General features: G+C 43.0%; 1 protein-coding gene across 1 annotated transcript in view; it reads right to left on the reverse strand.

The window, feature by feature from the left end:
- Window positions 1-2358: 2358 nt before the first annotated feature.
- Window positions 2359-24305, reverse strand: part of LOC148040382 (uncharacterized) — a 38384-nt gene continuing 16437 nt past the window's right edge. The window contains exons 2-5 of the mRNA XM_087699035.1: window positions 21890-21995; window positions 21361-21771; window positions 20907-21241; window positions 2359-2887 (exon numbers count right to left, since the gene is read on the reverse strand). Coding sequence (XP_087555161.1) covers window positions 2642-2887; window positions 20907-21241; window positions 21361-21771; window positions 21890-21995 — 1098 coding nt within the window. The 3' untranslated portion in view covers window positions 2359-2641. The remainder of the gene's footprint in view (window positions 2888-20906; window positions 21242-21360; window positions 21772-21889; window positions 21996-24305) is intronic.

The following is a 24305-nucleotide window of genomic DNA, read 5'->3' on the forward strand; positions in this document are numbered from 1 at the left end:
TGGCTCGTCTGTCACACGTGACCTGCGTCAGTCGTCGGGCCCGTCCGTCTGGATCTAGCCGCCCGCTGGCCAGCTACCGTCAACCTGGTCCGTTTGCTGCACGCGACCTGTACTGGTCATCTCCGTCGGCTGCACGTTGGGACTGCCCTGACTCACTCATCGACTGCTGCCTTTCAACTACTGCCGGTCCCGCCACCTAACACACTCTTGGGAAACGTGAACACTGTAACCAATGGCTCTGATTCCAGTTTGTTGTGATCGAGTGCTATAGAGTGCGAGACAAGAATGAGCAGGTATAGATGTGAGAGCTAAGAGCAGAGAGTGAGGGAATCGAATGGGAGTATACTAGTGTGTTCCAAGGCACACAAAGAATAATAATATATTTATATGTTAGGGTACAAATAAAGGGTGTGTTCACACCTATAAGTTTGAGTTTACACCCGAATGGAAGTTTACACCCAACAATTAATAACTTAATCAAATGTTATCACCAAGATTAAAACATTTTGAAATTTTACGTCCCCGTGACAATTGTCATGAAAACATGTATTGTTGCAAGCTTCACTTAGAAAGTGGATTAATTTTTAATTACATGTTTAAGTAAATGTTGCACATGTGAAATACAATTGAGTTTAGTGTAAATTAATGAGCTTGAAACCCGAGGGAATCAATGGATATAAAAGATAAAAGTTATTGTTTGTTATGTTGCATAGATACTAGGTGGTATCTAATGCTAATTATTAGCCTTAGTCATTTATTTAGCCAAAAGTATCAATTGGTGATACTAGAGATGTGACATTTAATGGTATTTGACATTAATCTCATAGTCAAAAATGACATAGAGACACTCGAAGGATGAAATGGCCTAGCCAATATTGCTACAAGGACAAAGCAAGAACTACATTTGACTAATTTTCAATCATTTTTCGCAAGACAAGACTCTGAATTTTCTCTCCTCAACATTCTCCAGCTATTTCATGGCCTTGCTTCGAAGATCTCAGTATTTGGATCCTTGGAGGCTAAGGAATTTCAGTTTTCTCTATTGTAAACATCGACGACTTCAAGACTTGGATTATTCAAGGCTGAAGGTGATTTTCAATTGAAATTAGGTGAAGGACTAGCCAACCATCAAATTTGTAGCATTTTCACTCTTCTTCAAGTGGGTGAAAGCAAATTGATTGCCCGAATCAAGGGGCAAATTAGATTGAAGACTTGTTGGTCACTTTTGACATCAAGGGGAGTTTGGATTGCGAAGGGGATTGGGAGAATCCCATTGTAAATCAACTTCCATTTCAATAAAGCTAAATGAATACTAAAAGAGGCGTCTATTTTGGAGCCAACCAAGTGTCCATTGTCCAAAGATTAGTAGGTAAATTTATATTTTCAGTTTTGCAATAAATGCTTAGTGCTGTATTTAAGTTGAAATCAGGGAATTACCATCCATCCACTGAAGGAAGTCTGGTTACAGTTTTCTTGACAAATCTACACCAAAGTGTGGTGGTCTCCTCTTTAGAGAACCTCGGAGTCCTCTCTTTTGCCAATGATACCATGTGAGAGTGCGTAGCAGAAGAAGAGCGCGAACATGGAGAGAGAAGGGAAAAGAGAGACTGCAATGAGAGAAGAGAATGGAAGAAGAAATCTACACTAAACACCAAGAAAATATCAAGTACAATGTGTATTGATCAGTCCTTGCACACAGCCCAAAGGGTCAGTGAGGGCACCAAAGGATGCAGGAATGCCATTGGAAGTCAGAGTGTGCTGAAATCTGCAAAAATGATATGTGCTGCCAATAACCAGAGCTGCTATAAATAGCCAGAAAAATGTTGGCTGACCAGCAACAAGTACCAAATAAACAGGGAAAATGCTGATTGCCATGATCAAACTTGACACCCCACTAAAAGGAAACACTTTAAGCTCTTGCCTCCTCTGTCAAAACACATGAAACGACAAACCGCAGAATGTCAAAGCTTCTAATGCCCCTATCCGACCCAGACTAAGGCTCAAAGGTAGAAGATGACTTGTGTGTGACACAAATGACTGCTAACAACTCTCTCTCAAGCTATGTCCACACTAAGTATCCCCTTTGTATATTGATGTAATATAATACTGTTGTTTCAGCAAGAAAAAAGGTCTGCAAAAGTTGTTGGATGAATGTACAAGAGGTTGGATGGCAAGCATGCAGAATCCCATATGCACAGCTAAAATGAGAATCAAAAAGGAGACACGGCTGCTAGAATAAAAATATTCCTCTCTTTTTTTCGTAAGAGGTACCCCTCTCTCTCTCTCTCTCTCTCTCTCTCTCTCTCTCTCTGAAGATTATACAACAATCAGTATGAGAAACAATTTCACCATGTCTTCATGTGAATGAAAGAAGTTTGACTGCTAACAATAATCTGCTCTCATTAGATAGTCATTGTGTGGCTATACCAGTTCCAGTTAAAATAGGTTGCCTTAAAGTCATTGACTTGCTGACAGGCTACATTCTTAGTGTGTTCACTAAACATGCAATTCACCCAGTTATATGGCTCTTTACATGTTAGACTAGGGGCTGTTATATGGCTCTTTACATGTTAGACTAAGGCTGTTGTATGATATGTTTTTCCCTACTCAAACGATGATACAACCGTCATAACTGCAATTTTCAAGCCTCCTGTACAGTGCAGGACAATTTGTGCTCTTGGATTTTAGGATTGAAAGAAAAAATGTGTATCAAGAAGCTTGCCAATGACCATACACAGATCAAAACCAGAAGCTGTAGTACAAATGTAAGTGTCTGCAGGGATCCATTGTATGCTATAGTTTCTGCTGTGGCTTCCGCTCCTCGCAAAGCATACATTAGTCCAGCAATTAACTGGGTTGCTGCATTCAGTTGATACAATCTGTACACCTGTAACATTTTTCAAAGCAGAACCGCACCTTCACTTACAGCAGCAAGTTTATTTCATGCGCTGAACTAACTGCATGCTAAGACGACCCAAACACATATACATAGGCTTAAAATTAAAATACCTCTGTGATGTTCAGACTTCATAATAGAATCCATCACAATTTTACAAGATGGAATAGTTCCTATTGTGCAAACTGTTCACTGAAGCCTAACTCTTAGCATTACAATCATGTCTCTAAAGCTAATGGTTGCCAGCTAACTCATAGCTACCAAACTTTGCAAGTTTCTTCATGTCCTTGTTCAAGAGAGGACCATGTAAAATCCTTGGTTCTTCAAGAAGAGACTTGAAATGAAAACATTTGGAATGTAAGCAAACAAAAAACATAATTTTTTTCGAAAATTCTGTGCAACAATTTGCAGCCAAAGTTTCAGAATCACATGAAGCTGCATAAACAAATCTGTGAATATACAAGCTTGATTACAGACCAGTAAGTCAAATTTGCAGATTGACTAGAATCTTTGAAAACACCAACAGGTCACTCAATCTTCAGTTGAATCTAGTCAACAGGAATTCCACTAAGCAATAAATGAATAGAGGGCATACCTCATTTTAAAATGGAAAATTAATAGAAGTCTTCCCTCAAGTTCATTTAAAAAGTCAAGAAACACAACTTCCAGGATAGAGGAAGAATGGCTCATACTTCAAAGTAGGATGGACAGACAAAGAAGAGCTTGTGAGATTAACAAGTGGAGAACCCAATATATCTATCATGCAAGGCCCTATCACATGCCAGAGAGGTAAACCATCTAGCATCTGAGTGCGCTGCATAAGCATCAAATTGCCATAGTAAACATGCCCCATGCGAGCATGCCATAACTCTACCTAGGATATAGCAGGGGTAATGGTAAATGCCAAATAGCCTCTCTAATCAATCGAATGAGCATCTAACTCATAAAGTCCATGACATAATGTGCCAATCAATACCAAAGTCAAGAATTCCTTATCCCTGACCATACATTGTCATCATCAAATGTGATTTGCATTCCACACTTTGCTAAGGAAGAAATAGACAACAAATTTTTCTTTATCCCTAACACATATAATGCATCTTGCAAACGGAGAGTAGAGCCATCAATGGCTTTCAAGACAATCTCTCCAACACCCCTAACAATAGGATAAGATGCATTGTTGGCACATTGCATAGATTTGCCAATAGGAGCTGCAACAACAGAGATAAACAAATCCCTGCGGGATGTAATGTGCTTAGAAGCACCACCGTCAAAGAACCAAGAGCTAGCATCCTCTATAAAGCTAAATGCTCTATTTCCCTAGAAAGAATCATAATTGCAAGTGTAAAACAGTAGTCACGGTCAACAACAAACGACGCGGTCTCTATAGTAGCAATAGTAGCAGTAGTAGGTACACTAGAAACAGACATCTCAGACTGCTCCTTGGCAATGATTTTCTTACATTCTGTGATGTAGTGAACTGGCTTTTTACAATAATAGCACTTGCCCTTCTTGGCTTGTCTTTAAAAACCTTAAATTTTAAACCATTAAGGGGCTGTTCGCATACGATATTTAGTTATGGCTTTACTTACGTCTTTATAAAGTTTACATGCATATGTAAATGTGTTGATGTGGAAAGTGTATAACAAGAGTATGATTTTGCATAAATGCCATAATTTTTAAATATTGCAAGTTTGCAAGCGACAATATTCTATTGGCCAAAAAATTCCAAAAATTTATAGGTGTTGGATATTACAACTTGTGGTATTGGAATTTTTAGGGAAACTCTACAATTTCTAAAATATGTGGAGCCACACACTTTCCGCTGGTAACAGTATCCTCAGCTCGACTTCGAATTTTCCTGGCATCTAGTTTAAAATAGAGTGTTATAGCACCATAGCATCTTGGGAGGCCAAAAAATTTTGTATACTCTGCCACATTTGAATATTTATTTATATATACATAATATCTCATGCGATGTGTACTGAATTCAAATAATTTAGTAAAGTTGCTTTGTTTTGTTTCTTGAAATACACGACTCTTAATTTTTGTTTAACGTACGAATGCATCGAAAGTAGTAATATGGATACGAGTTATGTTATTGCTTATGCACAATTGCAAGTGCAGTACTACGCATTGAATTATGTTAATGTATATGAATGTGTCATTCACGTATCACACATTATCGTCACACTTACAAGGCACGGTCTCAAGTCCTGACTCAGTACCCAAGCACTTACCAAGCTCTCACGAGGCGACACTTAATCATTTTCTAACGCTCACTTTTATTTTCGCTCCAACCTTCCTTTCTTTTCTTTTCGGCTAGTTGCTACCCCTAGGAAGACAAGGCATCGGACTCGTCCCTAGAAACTTACCAAGCCTTCGCAAGGCAATAATCAATTGCTTTTAGAAATGTCACTGCCCTCGCCCCCGTATCCCCGTCGAACTGCACCCTCGTTGACTAGCCATTGCATCCCCCCTGTCCCTCTCGCATGCCTCCTTGCCATCGCACTGCCCCCCTCCCTCCTGGCCATCACACTGCCCCCCCTCTATGCACCCCCTGCCCTGTGGCTCCCACCCATCACACTATGCGCCCCCCCCCCCCCCCCCACCCCTCCCTATGCGCCCCCCCGCTCTGTGGCTCCCGGCATCACGCTACCCCCACCTAATAACACCTCTCCCCCGCCTAGTATCTCCCCCCCGCTCTGGCACCTCCCCCCCGCCCTAGTCACCCCCACGCCGCGGTACCTGAACCACGCGTGGATCCCCCCCTCCCCCCCCCCCGCCTAGTACCTCACTTGCGTTCTCTCCTATCTCCTCCACCCTGCGGCCACCTACCTACAAGCCTCCCACGCCGTCATCCGTGGTGCCCAGCGCCCCTATCAGCATCAAAAAACAGAATCCCCCCCCTTTCTCCTCGCCATCGCTCCCCCCCCCCCCCCCCAACAATTGCTCCCTCCATTTGCAGCAACACTCCCCCCTCCGGCAGTATAGCAGTGTGTTTAGTAGGTTCTCAGTAGGGAAGCACAATGAAAACCTCTGGTCAAACGTTGGTGCATTCTACAAGTGCCCCCCAATCAAACACCTTGCGTGTTGTCCTCTTTGAGAAATGGGGAGCTTTCTGTTGGCAGGTAGTCAACTAGGGCCGCCACCTTCTGTATGAGGCTGGGATGCAGGACACGATATTCATTATCAAGGCAAGGTCATGCGCAATGGTCGGTTTGGAGGCTCTACCCATCCGCCAAGTACTAGAGCCCACAGCAGACCGCTCTGAGGTATGGGAGATCATAGGAAGTCTTACCGGTTGGCATATCTAGAAGGCGTGGTGTCAAGAGGTTTTCAACAAAGAGAGACTTTTAGTACATGCGACTTTAGCAGAACTCTGGATCTCCATCATCCACTCCCTCCACGGCCGATGGGATCATGTGCAAGGCAAATCCAGAGCTCATCAGGAGCTCCAAGGTCATTTCATGCACACTTCGGGCGGCCAGGACCTATTTTTCGTGATGTAGGCAGGCAGCCCCAGATGGCGATACACCCCGCTCCATGGCTTCTTGCTCCCTTCCCCCCCAAACCGCCTTGAGAGGCTTGTATACATGATGGACTTATGACTTCCATCAGCTCCAACTAGTCTGTTGAGCATGAGCACTCTGTCGTAATCAATTTTTCTAAGTAATATAATCAGCCACATTTCATTTGCAAAAAATATATATATATTCATTAACTGCTCATGCAAGTCCTGAATTTTGTTGAGATGATCCTGTATAGCATCACCTTCATCCGTCTTCATATTTTCAAGCTCCCTTTTCAAGAAAGAAATGCATCTCATTTTTTCCAGCAAATGTTTGCTCAAGTGTGAGCCATGCTACTTGTGAAGAAGTATGGACCATTGAACTGCCAATGCAATCAGCAACAAAGCTTGGACGTCCCGAGTGTCCTACGTCTTCCGTGTAGCTATTCTTTGGGGAAGTGGCTAAGTTGGAGCTGGCCATTGACCACATCCACCTTGGACAGGAGTTGTAGGAGCCACAACTCCAAGATGGACTTCTTCACCACCAACATACTCCCAAAGATTTTTAGCAATGAGCGCATTCTTCATCATGAAGGACCATAAAGAATAGTTATTGCCATCCAATCTATCCTCTTTAGATACATAAGTGAATACATCACTTTGTCCTTGATTGGCCATGATAAATGTCACTCTTCCAAAAAGCACAAGAGTAAGAACTAAAGCTGAAATAACCTGGAAATCTGCAAATTTCTAGAAATTACAGCATACACCAAGCTGTAATTAACAAGACTGTGTCACACTTGATCACAACTATCCAATGTGCTGAAATTCCCACAGATTTCTGCGACTAGCACGCTATGCAATGCACAAACAATGCTCAACAGCACGAAAAATGCAAAAGCCCAAAATTTAGCTATCCAAAGTGCACAACTTCAGTCAATTTCAGACTGAATCTTCAATGCATGTGCCAATGTTTGCCAAACATGTGAAAGCCCCAAAGTTCCTAACTCGAATTCCAAGAAATTTCTGCAATGTGTGCCCAAAAGCACTTTTTGGAGCAGAAACACACCTTTTTGACAAAAGCCCCTACTGTAGCTCTAATTTCCCAATAAAATAATTAAATTTGCCTATCACCTTTGAAATGCGAGCCAAAGTCGAGCCGCATGGATGCCCAAACTACCCAAAGCAGTGGTGCTGGTGCTGGTGGTGCACAAACTGGTGGCAGCGGGTCTGGCGCTGGAGGACCTGGTAGAGCTGCCTGCACGTGGCGCTAGACAAACCAGGAGAAGACAATGATTGGACCAGGGGTAGCACTATATGCAGTGCCCTCTGCAGGCCGCAATTCTACAGGGTGGTGAGGTTGGACCAAGGCGCGGTGGTGCAACTGGACCAAGGCGACTAGATGGTGGTGCTGGCGGTGTTGTAAGCAACAACTATTGGCACAGGATTAGACAGGGCGGAAGGCAGCTAAGACGCTACTAGTTGAGGCAGCAGCAGGGTGGCTGGCTTGTTGGCTGGCTATGAGCTCCGAGAGGCTGAGCTAGACCATGTTGAGCTCTGATACCAAATGTTAGAAGTGGGGATGGCAGCTCCAAGCTCAAAATGAAGTAGATAGTAGAAGGAGAGTGAGAGTGTAGACATAACTCGACACAAGATGCAATGCCCAATGTGTGTAAGTAAAAGTATAAAGTACAACCGTTAGACCTTAGGGTTGTGTAAGTTCCTTAATGTGCGTTCACACCCAAAAGTGTGTAAAGTGTGGTAAGTGACTGAACTGTGTAACATAAATATACAAATAGAGAATAATGTGACCGGGGGATTAAACCTCTTACAAAGAGTAAAAAGTGCCCCAGTGTCCTACTGCTGCAGATCATCGACACTCCTCTATGAGCATAGGCATGAGTCAAATCCAACATCTTCTTCATTTCAACCAAGCCCAATGTCAGGTTCATAACGACCCCTTTGAGTTGTATGAATCAAAACCCTCTCCTTTTGGTGTGCACTTCTTTTCACCCTGGGACGGCGGTGATGGGTATTCCCCTCACTTCCTTCGGACACTCACATCCCCATTCATGGACCTTTTAGATGCACAAATTTCCATCCTCTGCTTATGGTGTGTTGTCACACATTCGTTGGGCCACTCATATGCAAGGATTTCCATCCTCTGCCCCACGTGTCTCTATCCCTCGTCCATGGCTCCTCATGCGATTACCATGCCTATGCCTAGTCAGCCCATCCCCACTGTTGAATCCATTGTGCACACTTCTCACATGCATGGTGGGCACTCTAAGATTACTTCCCAAGTGCAATCCACATCCCCACCTATCCACCCTACCCCCATTGCACACCTTATCTATTTCCTAGCACTATCGCTCCTATTGCAATGGCCAAGGATGCTTCACAGATAAGACTTGTTTTACAAGTCAAATTTTACTACTTGGTCAAACTTTATGCAACAAGTGCTTGAAACTCAAGGACTTTGGGACCTTGTCATTCGTCTAGAGCCTATGTTGGACCCTTGATTAGCTCACCCTTGATTAGCTCACCCTAACGGATCTCCATCAATGGAGAGCCCACAACGCTATAGCAAATGTTGAGTTAATATAGGGATTGCTTCTTGAGTTCCACTCTTAGTCACAACATTTTCCTCTCACATCTAAACATTGGAGTCATCTCATTGATCACTATGCGGCTCGAGATCGCACTCAATGTATCAATCTCGACTTTGAGCGTCAAGAGTTTTCCATTAAGGGGATGATTTAAAAGTCAAGTTGGCCGAATATCAACAGTTACTTGCTAAGTTTGCCACTATCAACTCTCAGAAGTCAAACAACAATCAAGTTACGTTCTTTTTTAATAAGCTGCCTGAAAAATACTTCCATTTCATTCAGCACATTATCTTGTTGCCCCAAGTGCCGACTTTCCATGAATTCAAGTGTCACTTCTTGCGTTGCGCGAGGCTGCATGATCAAATCCACAAGAAGTTCTCCACATACTCTTATTCATAGAGGGGTCTAGTTGCCTCTTCTTTGAAAGGGAAAACCAATAGTAGCAAGAATCCATGAGATCCGAAGGCAAGCCAGAACAAGGTGACACCCCTTCCTCTAATAAAACCAAAGAAACAAAACCCATCTAGCAACAACTTCCTAAGAAAAATAGGTTTCGTAAACACCGCCAAAGATCGGGCCATATGGATAAGGAGTGTCATAATAAGACTCAAGACCGCCTTCCTAAGAAACCTCAACAAACCCTTGAGACTGCCTCCACTCCTACTGGACAATCCAGTGGGACAATGTCTCCCGCTGTTGCCCCATCTGCTCCATCTGTCCCAATGGCTACTAGACATGTGGCACACAGACAGCCTCAACAACCTATATCTTTTACTACTCCTGAAGGATTAGCTAATTGGTCTACTAGTTCCACATCCATTGCACTCTTTGCATCCATTCCTAGGTCATCCTCTACACCTTCATTTAGAACCACTTCTCCATCTTGTCAAATGTTTCATTGGCAACCACCTGCTGATGTACATACATGATGGTGGCCCCATCTTTAGTTTTTCCTTCTTAGTCTTCCACTACATTCACTCACATATACACACTCATTACACTATTTTTCCATTTAGCTTTCATTTTATGTTTGCTTTTGCTTTAGAGCATCTCAATACTGACCTCTGTTTTGCAAATTATGATGTCTCTTGCAAGGTTTTGTATTTTACTGTAAGGCTAACATGCAGGTTTGCACCAATCCTTCTTGGGTTGGAGACATGGGCTGCACACCATTTCTTTCGTGTTTTCATCTTCTTTGGAAACTTGCTCTTCTCCCAACACCGAGGCTTCCCCTCCCAAGGCAGATCGTACAACATCTCTCTTAATGCTATCATGGCAATGACTTCTATCTTTCTCTTCTAGTCGGGATGCTTCATCTTCAGCTTCATCCTCATCTTCATCTATCATCGTGATTCTTGGCACCACACAAAGACCGACATTAGGCTCCTCTTCGTACTTCGATATCAACATCCAAGGTTGAGAGGGGATTCCTACTCTTTCATGGAATTCTATAGGTTTTGACACTTGTCTTCAACATCATCCTCCCTTCCCTATTGTACATTCTTCTTTGCATTGCATGATTTCTTCATCTTTGTAAAGGGTGCTTGGGCAAGTGAACAATTTTCCCAGGAGGAACACTATGCAAGTAGCATCTGTTGCATGAGCATTCTCAACATGCAGCATATTATGTATCTCATTGTGCAAAGCACACCTAGGCGGATCCTAAGCTATCTCCATTGGACATTCTTACACCACCACTCCTTCATTACCTTTTTCCTTATCATCAACACCCCTGACTAGTTGGGTATTCTTGTTTGTTTTAAGGTATGTTGAATCTAACCATCCCTTTTCATTCTCTCATATAAGCACAGTTACTTAATTAACTACAAACCATCTCTAATCAAATCACATCTTTCACAAGCACTGTCCAATATATATATATATATATATATATATATATATATATATATATATATGTTTTTCCATCCACCTTTATAGGACTTGATAACCCACTCGGCAATCGATGTGTACCCTTTGTCCGATACCTTGGCCTCTCTAAGGTGACTACTTGGACTCTCTTGATAAGATAACCATCGCCTCTATAATCTTAGTAGGCCACTAGGCAACCACCGTGCACCTTTTGTCCAATGCCCTAGCTGCTTTGGGTGGGATGCCTTGAGATAAACTAGGTTGGCCTTCCTTTCTCGCCTTGTTTTGGGCCTAAGAGGGGGCGTTGAGCTAAAAAATACATTACATGCTGATTAGCCTTCTTAAATAGCCCTAAATCATGCTAAATTAATGAAAAACATAAAACAAGATGTGTTTTGAGAGAGTTTCTGTGTAAAGTCTAACTTGGGAGAGTCCATCCACATCTATAAAAAGATAGGCTGCCCACCATTCAACCCATCTCTTTGTGCAGGTTTCTCACCCATGCGTGCAGATTTCGACCATTAGTCTCCCACCACGTGATAGTCCAACCTTCACGAATGCTGCCATCAGTCCATATACCCCTTCTTTTACACGTCACTGCCTATGTCTTTGTGTTTCTATTGTGGTCATACACATTGTGTTTCATGTGACAACATACAAGAGGAGGCAGTAGTCTTTTTGGTGGTCCAAAGCTGTAGGTGATAGCTTCCATGGCTGTTTGAGTAGTACAACACTAGTTTTTCAGCATTTCTTATAGTGAAACTCTAATATTTCTCTCTACAGCATTCTCTCTCATCCCCCAACCATCTCTCAAGTTATCTCAACAAAATCCAGCCATTTGAGTAATCAAAGGTGGAGATATTGAAAAATCTCTACTGTAAACCCTAATTTACAGCAAAAAATTAGAGTTTGACAACCACCTCGATATGCATGCTCGGAATTGAGAGCCTAGGACTTGAATTCCAACAACTAAAATTGAGGAGATTCGAGAAGATTCAAGAGGCCAGCCAACCAAATATCAAATTAGGAGCTGAATTTGTCTATCAAGGAGCAAGGTAAAGGTCAATCCCCAAGTGAAGCAAGGGGCAAATTGGTTTGGAGGCTTGCTGGTCAGTTTTGATAGCAAATAGCACTTGGATTAGCAAAGGAGGTCAAAGGATCTTAGTTGTACTCCATCCATTTGCAATAAAAGTTAAAGAAATACCGTAACGAGCACCAATTTTGGGGCCAACAGGCTATCCATTGTCCAACATTTAGTAACCTTTACATTTTCAGTTTATGTGAATTAATTACTTGCTGTAATTAGTGTTAAATTAAGTTAGTACCACCCTATCCAGGAGAAAGGTTGGCTTCAGGGTTCCATTGTCGAGATACCATCAATTCCCTCGAATTGATGGACTCGAGGCACCTAATTGAAGGTTAGAAGCTTTGCTGTAGTGCTGAAATTGTATTCAGCTAAGTATCACAATGTTTTCAGATAATGAGATGGAATCAAGCAGGGATGATGCCTCTCAATCTGAAAATTCACAAACTGTTGAGAAAAATGCAATGCCTCATCTTGGGCAAGGCACGCAGCATGGGCAACAAGCTGAGAATGAGGGAATTGGACAAGAGGTGGGTCATTCTAGGTCTCTTGAAGCTGAGATGACCAACAAGAGGAAGAGGAATTTGATGACCAATTTAAAGATCAGTTGAGGATAGCAGCTGAAATGTTTATGCAATTGGCAAATGATCCTTAGTTCATGCACTTTTTGTAACCCTTAAAAGAGGATAGCAAAGGCAAGAAGAGGAAATCGTCTTTGAAAGCTTCGAAACAACAAGATGCATCGAAGAAAGAGCAAATAAAGCAGCATGATGTTCCAAACATGGGTAGTGAGTATAAGAAAATTATGCTAGCATGGCAATTGATGCACATGCAAGGCCACCTTGGAAGTGCCAATCCAATGCTTTTTGGACAATAGGGCATGCATGCAATGATGGGGCAGCCAAGGTATTTTGGTGGTGGCACTAGTTTCCATGCTATGGTGGATCAAGGACCGCATACGATGATGTACGATACAACTCCTTATGGTATGCAACAACCAATGTGCAGTGTCCAAGGCCCGATATATCCGAGTATGGTTGGATGCATAATCCCAAAATGTATCTTGGTATGGTTGGTAGTATGCAAATTCCCATGCACTGTCACATTGCAATGGTCCAAAGTATGCAAACAAGAATGTTTCCTAATGCATATGATGCTCCTAGCATCATGTACACATGAGGGCTAGTCAACTGGATGTAATGTTACATATTAATTAAGTTGGAATTACAGCAATGTGAAAGCATAAAGTATCGCAATGCTCAATGGGAAGAAAGGCCTACAACCTAGTGGAGGTTTTGAGGCAAGTAAAGTTAGAGGTAAAGTTTCATATGCTTCTTGGTGAAGCTTCAACATTCTTTCACCAATAGATGCAAAGTGAATGGAAGAGGATGACTTGACAGACCATTCTCAATTGTTGTAACTTTACCGAGGTGCCTTTCAATTAAAGCCGAATTTGGTTCGAGCTTAGTCAGGTTCAACAAAACAAGGGTTTGGAGCATTGCTAGATGCTCAAGGGGGAGGTAGCACTTCCACTCCGCCAATTGTGGATAACTCTTATATGTAGTGGATCTCGGATGCATTTGGCATGCATCCTTTTAAGAAAACTGCTAGGGTTTGCACTGAGGACACACAGAGTGTACGACCATGACAAAAACACAAAGACACAGACACAGAGGACAAAACTCAAACCCTAAACGCAAAACTCAAAACTCAACCCTAAACGCAAAACTCAAAACTGAAACACAAAAACTCAAATACAAACAGAAGAAGGCAGAGAGAGAACACAACTCTGAAGTCAATGAATGCTGTAAAAAGAATGTAAGAGTGTACAATGTGCTCAAGGGCAGAGCAATATCAGAGTGTGACGTCCACCGAAGACGGATCCCAAGTCTGTGACCACCAGTCGGAGTGTAGGAGTGCTGAATAGTGAATGGCAGCAGGCTGGTCACCAAAACGCAGCAGTCTGGAGGCTGGAAACTGGTAAACGCAGCAGTGTACCACCGATTGGGGGCTGGAAACTGTGCACAGTCTGCTGTAAACAGCAGGCTGAAATAGTGTTTGAGAGTGTCAGGGCCTGCAATGCTGAAAACGCAGGCTGGCTGACCTTGGAGATGATGGACAACAGCTGAACAGCAATCTGGGACAGTTTGGAGCAGTCGCCAGCAGCTAAGAGCTGTCGCCTACAGCAATGGACAGGCTGAAGATGATGTGGCTGCAGTCGATGATGGCTGGACAGCAGATGGAGGTGGGCTATAGGCTGGAAACTGGGCGCCAACAGCAGCAAAGGGTATGTGGGTTGGTGTAACCTGCAAACAAGGATGATAGCTGAATTGGGGGCAACCTGTCTATTTATAGATGTGGAAGGGCGTCCCAAAAATTAGGGTTTCCACTAAACTTTCTCGAATCGCTCCCCGTTTTAGGGTTTCCACTGAACTCTCTCGAACCGAGACAAAAATTCTGATTAGTTTCAGCTCAGTCTCTAATTAGTTTGAGAACCCTTTATGGTCACTTTTGGGATCAGTTTTGCTTCAGTTTTTACATTAGTCATTGATCAATTTTTGCAGCCAGTTTGTGATCAATTCTCAGATCAGCAGGTAATCAGTTTATACTCAGTTTTCAATAGTCTATAGCTAATTCCATAGATAGCAGCATGTTAGTAAATGCCATTGACAATTTCAGCCACAATTCATGCTGAATTAATACTTTTCTATAGTTGATAATCATAACAATTAAGAAACATGATTTATGGATGCATCCAATGGGTTTCTAGCAACAAAGCCACTAAGTCAGTGGTGACATTAGAGAATAGGTATTAATTAAGTAATTAAGGTATTAATTATTTGATGAATGCCAATCTAAGGGTCAATAACTGCTTAGGGATACTTGGAAGACAAATTGGCCTGGCCAATTAAATTATTAGCCGGTGGAATTAATTTTGAGTACTATAATAATTTTTAAATTAATTTTCAGGATTTATATTCTGAAAATTAAGCTAATAAGCTAGATAATACTAGAAAATGGGCTTGGAAAGCTGCCACTTGGCAAAACTTGCCCATGCAAGTGGGAAAAATGTTTTTGGGGACTAGTGAAAGTCTATTCCAACCACTATGAGAGAAAAATAGGTTGTTAGAAAGCAAGGAGATGCTACTAATGTGATTTGCAGCCACCAAGGACCATTCCTACAACAAATGACAGCAATTTGGAGCCCTCCGAGAGTAGGTGACAACACCCCAAGGTCCTTCTCATGCATGTAACAGCATGCAAGAGGGGGCAATAGAAAGAAATACCGCAAGGGGCACCAGTTTTGGGGCCAACAAGCTGTCCATTTCCAATACTTAGTGGTAACCTTTGCATTTTCAGTTTATGTGAATTAATTACTTGCTATAATTAGTGTTAAATCAAGTTAGTACCACCCTATTCAAGGAGAAAGGTTGGTTTCAGTTTTTCCCACAAACCCTATTGTCTCTCTAATATGGTATGAGTGCATACCATCCCATCACTGTTCTTGACAAGGTGTAATGTATAGTGTCATGCAAAACAAGATGAAATGCAAAATGCAGTTAGTAGTGTCAATTAAGCGGTGCCCTCATAGGGAAATTGTTCACTTGTCCAAGTGGCCTTTCACAACAATGATCATAAAGATGCAAATAAATAACCATGCAAATGCATGAGTATATGAATACAATTATCAGATCCTGTGACAATGAGAACTCCCCCTCTCATTGCCGAAAGGTGGAAAGGACAAATGAGCATCTCCTCTCACTCCATCAAGTCAATGTTGAAGGGGAGAGGATGTTGAGAAATCCTTCACCCGCAGTTTGCATTTTTGCGTTTCTGCATTTTGCTTTTAGGGTTTGCGTTTAGGGTTTGCAGTCCCAAAAAGGAGAGCCATCCTAGACTGACTATGCCTATTTATAGGCCACTCTCTCATTCATTCCTTACGGCTGATTCATTCAGTCCGTCACCTCTTCTCTCCAGCCTCTCCATTTCCCTCACACCCCTTCAAGAGGACATTGCGGTTCGTGGTCCATGGTTGTCTTCATCATCTTCCTTGTGCTACGGCACCCTTGTTCCCTTGTTGCCGAGTTCACTCCGTGTTCCTCCCCGCCAACCCTACTATCTCGCTGGTACATCATCTTTTGACATGGTATCAGAGCTGGACCTGCTCAAACAGCGGCAAAGATCCTCCACTCCAGTAAAGGCAAAGACCGGTGGCGGGTTCGGCTTCCACTTCTCTTCTTCTTCCGCTGCATCAAAATCTCGTTTTTGCAGATTTCAGGTGTTTCAGCTTACTACCCATACCCTATTCGCGGAGGATATCTCAACCGAAGCTATCTATTGCTGTCTCCATCAGTTAGCGCCTGATTTCCAGCCCTCTTCACGCATTTTGGAGCTGATTCCAGCCAAGTGATTGATGTTCCTATGCAGACCTGCTGCCGTACAGCCTGCCACGTCATCATAGACTTGCTGTCTACGTTTTTAGTCTTTCTCTCTCCTGCAAGCTATCCTACCTGCGTTTTTAGTCTCTCTCTCACCTATTGCCTATGTTTTTAGTCTTTCTCTCTCTTGCAGGCTGTCTTGCCTACGTTTTTAGTCTTTCTCTCACTTGCTGCCTACGTTTTTAGTCTTTCTCTCTCCTCACTTGCGTTTTTCTACTGGTTGCAATCTCTTACTGCTGGTCACATCCTCCTTCCACTGGCAACTCACTTCCAGCCCTTCCATTACCCTCCCATCCCTTAAGGCGGACATTGCACTTCGTGCTTCATACTCCCCTCACACCCCTTGAGGCGAACATTGCGGTTCATGGTTCATGGTGGCTGACCTTTTCCTTCTTCAGCAAGGCACACTCGTATCCATGGCTTCTTTACCAATAGATGACCAGACTACTGGGTGCTTCTACTGTGGCATCACCAGACACACCGCCAATGCTTGCCGACTTCGACCCTTGCTCTCCACCCCCCGGAGTATATGCGTCTTCCACCAGGCACTCCTTGTGCCACCTCTCCTTTCTGGGCCATAAAAATCATTCTGCATCAGCTATCAGAGTACTATGCTCAAGGCAATAAGACGCATCCGATGCGCACTAAGTCCTTTCGAGCACATGAAGGATCGATTGGCGCTACAACCTCCTAAAGATCGTCGCCATGCTAGCAGCAGTCTTCTCCCACTTATTTTCAGGTACAGTGGCTTCCACGACCTACGGATCTACAGTCCCGCTCCATCGAGAGATAGTGATTGTTTGATACCGTCTTCTCGTCAGTCTGCTCCTTCAAGAGACACTGGTTGCTCGACTCCTTCCTCTTCTTCGGCTACCCAGTCTACTCCACTGAGAGACAGCAACTGTTGCCCACCTCTTGCTCATTCTGAGCCCCACCCTTCCCCACCCTTGACTACTCAGGTTCGAGAGGCCACCTCTAGGAGCTCTTCGGCACCCCAGATACCTTCTTCAACACGACTGGCGGCACTTTCTTCGTCATCAGACATTTCGGAGTCCGTGATCCATGAGTTTTTGGATTCCCTCTCTACTTTAGAGGGGGATTCAGAGGGGGATGTTATTTCTTTGCCGGGCTCTACTTCTTTGACTTCAACAGGGGCCCCTCCAGCTCCCTCCTCAAAGGGGGAACCTACTCCACATGAAGTTCTTCACCCATCCTCTGCTTTCTTAGGGTGGCTATCTTCGACCAATCATCTCTTCTATTAATATCTAGGATCTTCAGGTACCACCTAGATCAGGACCTCGAAGGTTCAACCACGACTTAGTGACGAGGCCTTTGTATTCCTTCCACCATGGATGCACGGAGCTAGTGGCTTCTCTCCTGAGGTTATGTTTCGGGTTCTCCAGTTTACTCTGTCTACTAGTCTTTACCCTTCAGGTTCCCTTTCCGGTGGAAATCTTGGATCTTAGGGATCCTCTATATCTTCTTCCTCCTCTTCGGCACCACACAAAGTCCGACATTCCTCCTATGCATTGCATGTTTTCATCATCTTTGTACTATGGCGCTTGGGCAAGTGAATAATTTTTCCACAAGGGACACTGTCCAAGTGGCACCTGCTGCATGAGCATTCTTCAGCATGTAGCATTGCATCTCCACCTCTCTCTTCTCTTGTTCCCCTTTTTGGGCCTGAGAGGGGGTGTTGAGAAACCCTTCACCCTTCACCCGCAGTTTGCATTTTTGCGTTTCTACGTTTTGCTTTTAGGGTTTGCAGCCCCAAAAAGGGGCACCATCCTAGACTCACTATGCCTATTTATAGGCCACTCTCTCATTCATTCCTTACGGCTGATTCATTGAGTCTGTCACCTCTTCTCTCCAGCCTCTCCACTACCCTCACACCCCTTCAGGAGGACATTGCGGTTCGTGGTCTGTGGCTGTCTTCATCATCTTCCTTGTGCTACGGCACCCTTATTCCCTTGTACCACATTCACTCCATGATTCAGAACTTCATCATTCCATTCATCAGAGTTTCTTCTCTCTTCTCTTCTCTTCTCCATGTTTGCAAAGTTCACTTTGTGTTCCTCCCCGCCAACCCTATTGTCTCGCTGGTACATCTTCTTTTGACAAAGGAGAGGCATCTAATGTAGAAGAATGAAGTACTTGGCTGGCACAAAATCAATGAAACGAATGGCCTTCTACGGTAGTCCCAAGGAAGGTTGTAACTTAGCATCTAGAGGGAAAGCCTCCATGCTAGTCCAAGAAGGTAAAGCTCAACCAAAAAGGAAAAACTAGTATGGGAATTCATCCAAGCCTCCACCCTAATCAAGACTACTAGGTGCTTTAATGACAGATTAGTAGTTCCCACTACCAAAGGATACGCAAGCTAAAGATGTAAGATAATAAGAGTAAGAATCTACAACTAGAAAGTGAATACAAGCTTGAGCAATCCATGCTATAATCTAACGATACACAATTAGGAAGAGGGGTAATATCCGGTTAGTACCATGGGTATCTGAACCAAGGAATGCAAGGAATTGCTAACCTGAAGGATATCCTAGAAAAGTGGCTTCGATCGCTTTTGGCTGCACACTAGAGGTAGATGGCAACTCAAAAAGAGAGGTCAAGGGCACATCCTTCCTATCCTCAAGGGAGACAAAGGGTGCCTGAGAACTAAAGTCCATCAAGGGGGTGCCACACCAGTCAAAGAACCCATTTGGTATCATATGGGGAGAGGCTAAGGGGGTGATCTTGTGACCATATGACCAATGGATCTCTACTGATCGATGTGAGTACCTTGGGGTGTGGTGGATAAGCCATATGTGCTAAAACATGGCCCCCCTCGACTCTGGAGGGGCAGCATGGCACTCTCTTGGTACTTGAGATTCAATGTGGAGCAGAGGTTTGGGTTGCCCTGGCTTTGAATAACAGTCATCATCAAAATGACCAGCCTTTTAGTGATCCTACCAATACCTATTTTCCTTGGGGACGTTCTGCCAAGCCTGCTTTAATCAAGATGCAAGATTTCCCACTAGGCATTGGCATATTAGCAAGTTTAGTTATTGGGGGAGCTTCAGACCCAAGCGTTGGATACCCTTGCATGTACATTGTAATTTCCCAAGGGTGCTTGGTTTAGGGGTGAAACTTGCACAACTATTACATCTTCACCACACTTGACTGAGGTATAGGATTGAAACAGATGGAATAAATGCCTAATGGATTGGTACCTCTCCTCCATCATCACAACCAAGAGATGACAAAAAAAATACATGGACTACTAACACCCCTCTCAAAATGTAAGAGTGGTAAGGCCACGACGACACATGTGATGAAGCATAGAAGGCAAGGGAAGGGCCTTCATGAAGGTATACATTGTCCTTCATAGAACAATAGATCAGCTCTAGCTCTCCATCCAAAACAAACTCTCAAATATAATGGTATTGTACTTCAATGTGTTCTGTGTGGGCATGAAACATGGGGCTCTTCACAATGACGAGCACTTTGGTTGTCGACCCTAAGTAGAGAAGGTCCAACCTGTGGAAATGGAATTCTGGCAAGCATCCATTGAAGACAGAAGGCCTCCTAAGCACAAGAGCACACTGCACGATACTCCCCATAGAGGACCTTTGGCAAATGGTAAACATGATCCTCCTTGCCCTCGCATTGAAAGTGGGTGGCTGATCCACATAGTCTCCTGCTCAAAGACGTCATTGGGAAAGGCTGATTTGATGTACATTTGATACACCAGCGGCCAAAATGATAGGCTGCTACAGATAAGGATGAAAGACATCAAAGCAATCAAAGCAGACATCTCCACACAATCCAAGCCAGGCTTCTAGGCAAAATTCTTGGCAACAAGCCTTGCTTTAAGTTTGTCAAGGACTGATCAGCCAAATACTTGGTCTTACAGACCTACTTGATGCTAATGATCTTCCGCTTGGGAGGACATGGAACCAACTGTCATGGATGATTCCTCTCAATGGAATCAAGTTCCTCCTGTATAGCACAACACCAAGTCTCGTCCAAGAGAGCCTCTTGAATGGTGGTAGGCTCTTTATCCTCCATAATCCTAGTCGTGAGGGCATGGGTCACACCAATGAATGCCCCTAATCCTACTGACATTGCTAAAGACAGGCTGATCTCCAAGATCCACTGGTGGGATCGGGAAAAGAAATAACATTCAATTCCTCCCTAAGTTTTCAAAACAACTAAAGAATAGTGAAGGATTGATCTTGATACTCAACAAATGATAAGTGGCGGAAAAAGAGGGACAATAAGGACATAGTACCACAGAAGGGCCAGGAGAATCACTTGCATATTTCTGGGAAATTATTAATATGACTTATAGTAATGAATGTAGAAGCACAGAATATACTGAAATTAAAGAAACTTGAACAAACATTAAGCTACCATAGAACTCAACATGTGAGTTCTGGCATGGTAGGACATTCCCTTCATGTGAACAGCAACCGTTAGTAGGTACAAGTTTCATAAAATTGAAGCATACCTGGAAAACAATAGGAATTAACGCCCTCACAGAAGATCTTCGCTCTTGTACAAATTTTTCAATGCCATATTGGACAGCAATGCCAGCCATATATGGCACAAGTGCTGCTGCAGCTACCGGACCAGTCCATTGCCAAACAAGAGCAAAGGTGCCAATAGGTAGTATGGTTGAAAGAACAAGGGCAGTGACAGAAAAAACTTTATATGTAAAGCTCATATAGCTCTCCAGGTCCCCATAAATCACTCCTTGCAGCTCTTGAACTTTGTTAGCATTCACAACGAAAACGACTAAACCAGCATAGAAGAATATTTCTGTGAAGAATAAGGTAAGGAAATCTGTGGACACAAAGAAATCCTTCAAGTCAAGGACAATCAAAGTTTAAGGACTTAAAAAGATGCTCTAATGTCTTGTGTGAGAATTCAACATGATACAGCAGGGAGGGTGACAAGCATACCTGCTGTCAACAAAGAGTCCTTCAGTAGAAATTCAAATATGGCTCTGAGGAGGATTGGTGGTAGCACTATAGAAAATACTAGAGCAAATGGCCCAAGGACCCAAAAAGAAGGTCGAATATCATTGTCCCTCAGTGTCTCAACATTAACTTTTTGGGCTTCTGCCCTTGTTCCCCCAACATAGTAAAAAGACATCATTCCACTCTGTCCAATGTTTTTCTGAGTAAAATCCGACATCAGATTTGCAGAAATCTCATCTGAACCAACCATTTCTAACCACTTTTCTGACTTTGATTCGGACTTTTCTACTTTCATGTCAGAACCATTTACAGCGTGGCATTCTGGAATCCTATGTCCATGTGCATTGGAAAAAGGAAAACCCTTTGTGCTAGTGCCAAGCCCGACTGGAATGCCTGCTCATATGAAGACTACTATCATGCACATGAACTTGAAACATAGTTAGTCCACCTTCACATGAAGACTAGTACCATACACAAGAACTCAGTAAGTTATTAGCTTCATTTTCACTACCTTCAAAGAAGCGATTTTGGTGCTGAATTGCACAGGTTGACATGACTTGAAAACCATAATAGGAAAACGTTGAATGTGACCTGAACCTATGATTTGACCTTTTACTCTGCCAAAAATATCAAATGTTAATAGCGGATAGAGACCATATAAATTGTACAGAACTTTGAGTTTCTGCCAATGTAGAGGGTAGGAGGTGCCATGCAAGGTACTCATACAACCAAATGTGCACAAGTGCTGCTGTTATATTGACAGCAGTCTTTTGTCCAAGAATCTCTCTCTAACATCATACTAGACCAAGTATCTTAGAAGCAGAATATAAAGCATGTGTCAATTGTAGTTCAAATGCTCACCGACTCAAATACTTTCATCAATATCTACAGTTACAAATCAGGCTTACATATCTAGTAAGAATTGCAATTGATGTATCACTTCTGTGAGAGTGCGCAAGACGGAAGAGAAACACGAACACAAAGAGGAAAGAGAAGAGAGAGATAGTAGGAAGAGAAGAGAATGAAGTGATAATCTGCACTGAATCTGAAATGAATGCTGAATACAATGGCAGACTGATCAGTCCCTGCGTGCAGCCCAAAGAGTCAATGAGGACCCCGGATCAGGCTGATGATGATGGAAGCACCGGAGATGGAGGAGGCTGATGTTGGAGAGTGTGCAACCTGCAGAAAATGAGATGACGATCTGCCCCAAACTGGCTGCTATAAATAGCAGAAAACCGCCAAATCTGGCCAACCTGAATCTGGTGAGAAAAATGATGCAGTTGGCCAGCAAAATACTGACTGACCAGGCTGCCCAATGGAGGAAAATGCCGACACAAGCATGAAAACAGGCTGATCTGACCTGATCGCAAATATCCAAGCTGCTTGTCCACTGCGAAAGCTGGAAAACTGTCCACTGCACTATGTGAACACGCTTGACACTTGCTGAAAAAGAAATGTAGACAAACTGAATGGGCAAAACTAGTCAAAGCTCCAATGTCTTCATCAGACTTTGATGGACCTCACAATCAGGAGATGACAAACTGACGAAAGATAGCTACCTGGTTGATCTTGCCAGTAGTCATATGCTTGTCTCAAAGATTAAGCCATGCATGTGTAAGTATAAACTCTCTTGTACTGTGAAACTGCGAATGGCTCATTAAATCAGTTATAGTTTCTTTGATGGTACCTTGCTACTCGGATAACCGTAGTAATTCTAGAGCTAATACGTGCACCAACTCCCAACTTCTGGAAGGGACGCATTTATTAGATAAAAGGCCGATAATGGCAAGCTAACACCCCCTCTCAAATCCTAGGAGTGTGTGAAGACCTAATGACCTCATGTGATAAAGCATAGAAGCTTGTGCTAAGGGCTTCGTGAAGAGGTCCGTTGCATTGTCCTCCGTGGGGCAATAGGCCACCGCTAACTCGGAATCCACAATCCGCTCTGATACAAAATGATATTGAACCTCGCCGTGCTTTGTGCCAGCATGAAACACAGGGTTCTTCGCCAAAGCTAAGGCACTTTGGTTATCCACGCGCAATTGTATGGGTCCTGTCTATGAAAAACCAATCCCTACCAAGTAGACATACAGGTTGTAGATGCAAATGTCTCGAAATAATCCAAGCCTACTCTCTCTACAAAACCCTTGGCAACAAGCCTAGCTTTGTGCTTGTCCAAGGTAACATCAACTAGGTATTTGGTCTTATATATCCACTTCACATCTATCATCTTCTACTTCCCTGGTCACAAAACCAACTTCCAATTTTGATTACGCTCAATGGAATACATCTCCTCTTGCATAGCACAACGCCATATCTCTTATGCAAGAGCCTCATCAATAGTGGTAGGCTCATGATCCTACAAAATCCAATACATAAAAGCATAGTTCACATGGAGTGAGCTGCCCTACTGGGACTATATCCAAGGTGATCTTTATGAGACTGTCTATCACAGGGATGTGAAATTTTGAGATGCTTTAATCTTCCCGATAACATTTGATTATGTTATTAATAATATATGCAAGGTTTTTGAGCATGTGATACACATGGCACTTATTTCATGGTAGCAAGCCAAGGACCCCAAGGATGTAGGGGGTATCAAAGGCAAACATTGTGATAAGTTATGCCAGTTGGGTTCTGGTGGTCAATTGGTGTCTGTTTTGACCCTAGGACAATTGTTTGGCCAATAAGTGTCACTAATGATTCTAGGGACTAGTATTAATTAATTAATTAATGTCATTCTAAGGGTCAACAAGGTTGGGGATCACTCCAGGTTGCAAATAGCCCAACCAATTTAATTATGGATAGGCACATTTAATTTTGGGCAAGGTTAGAAGGATCGAAATTAATTTTCAAAATTATTCAATTTTGAAAATCAATTTAATGGTTGGATAATGTTGAAAAATGGGTTTAGAAGGTTGCCA

This window comes from Lygodium microphyllum, chromosome 2, assembly GCF_053477565.2.
Source record: "Lygodium microphyllum isolate KBCC chromosome 2, Lygodium_microphyllum_v1.1.10, whole genome shotgun sequence".
Classification (NCBI taxonomy): Eukaryota; Viridiplantae; Streptophyta; class Polypodiopsida; order Schizaeales; family Lygodiaceae; genus Lygodium; species Lygodium microphyllum.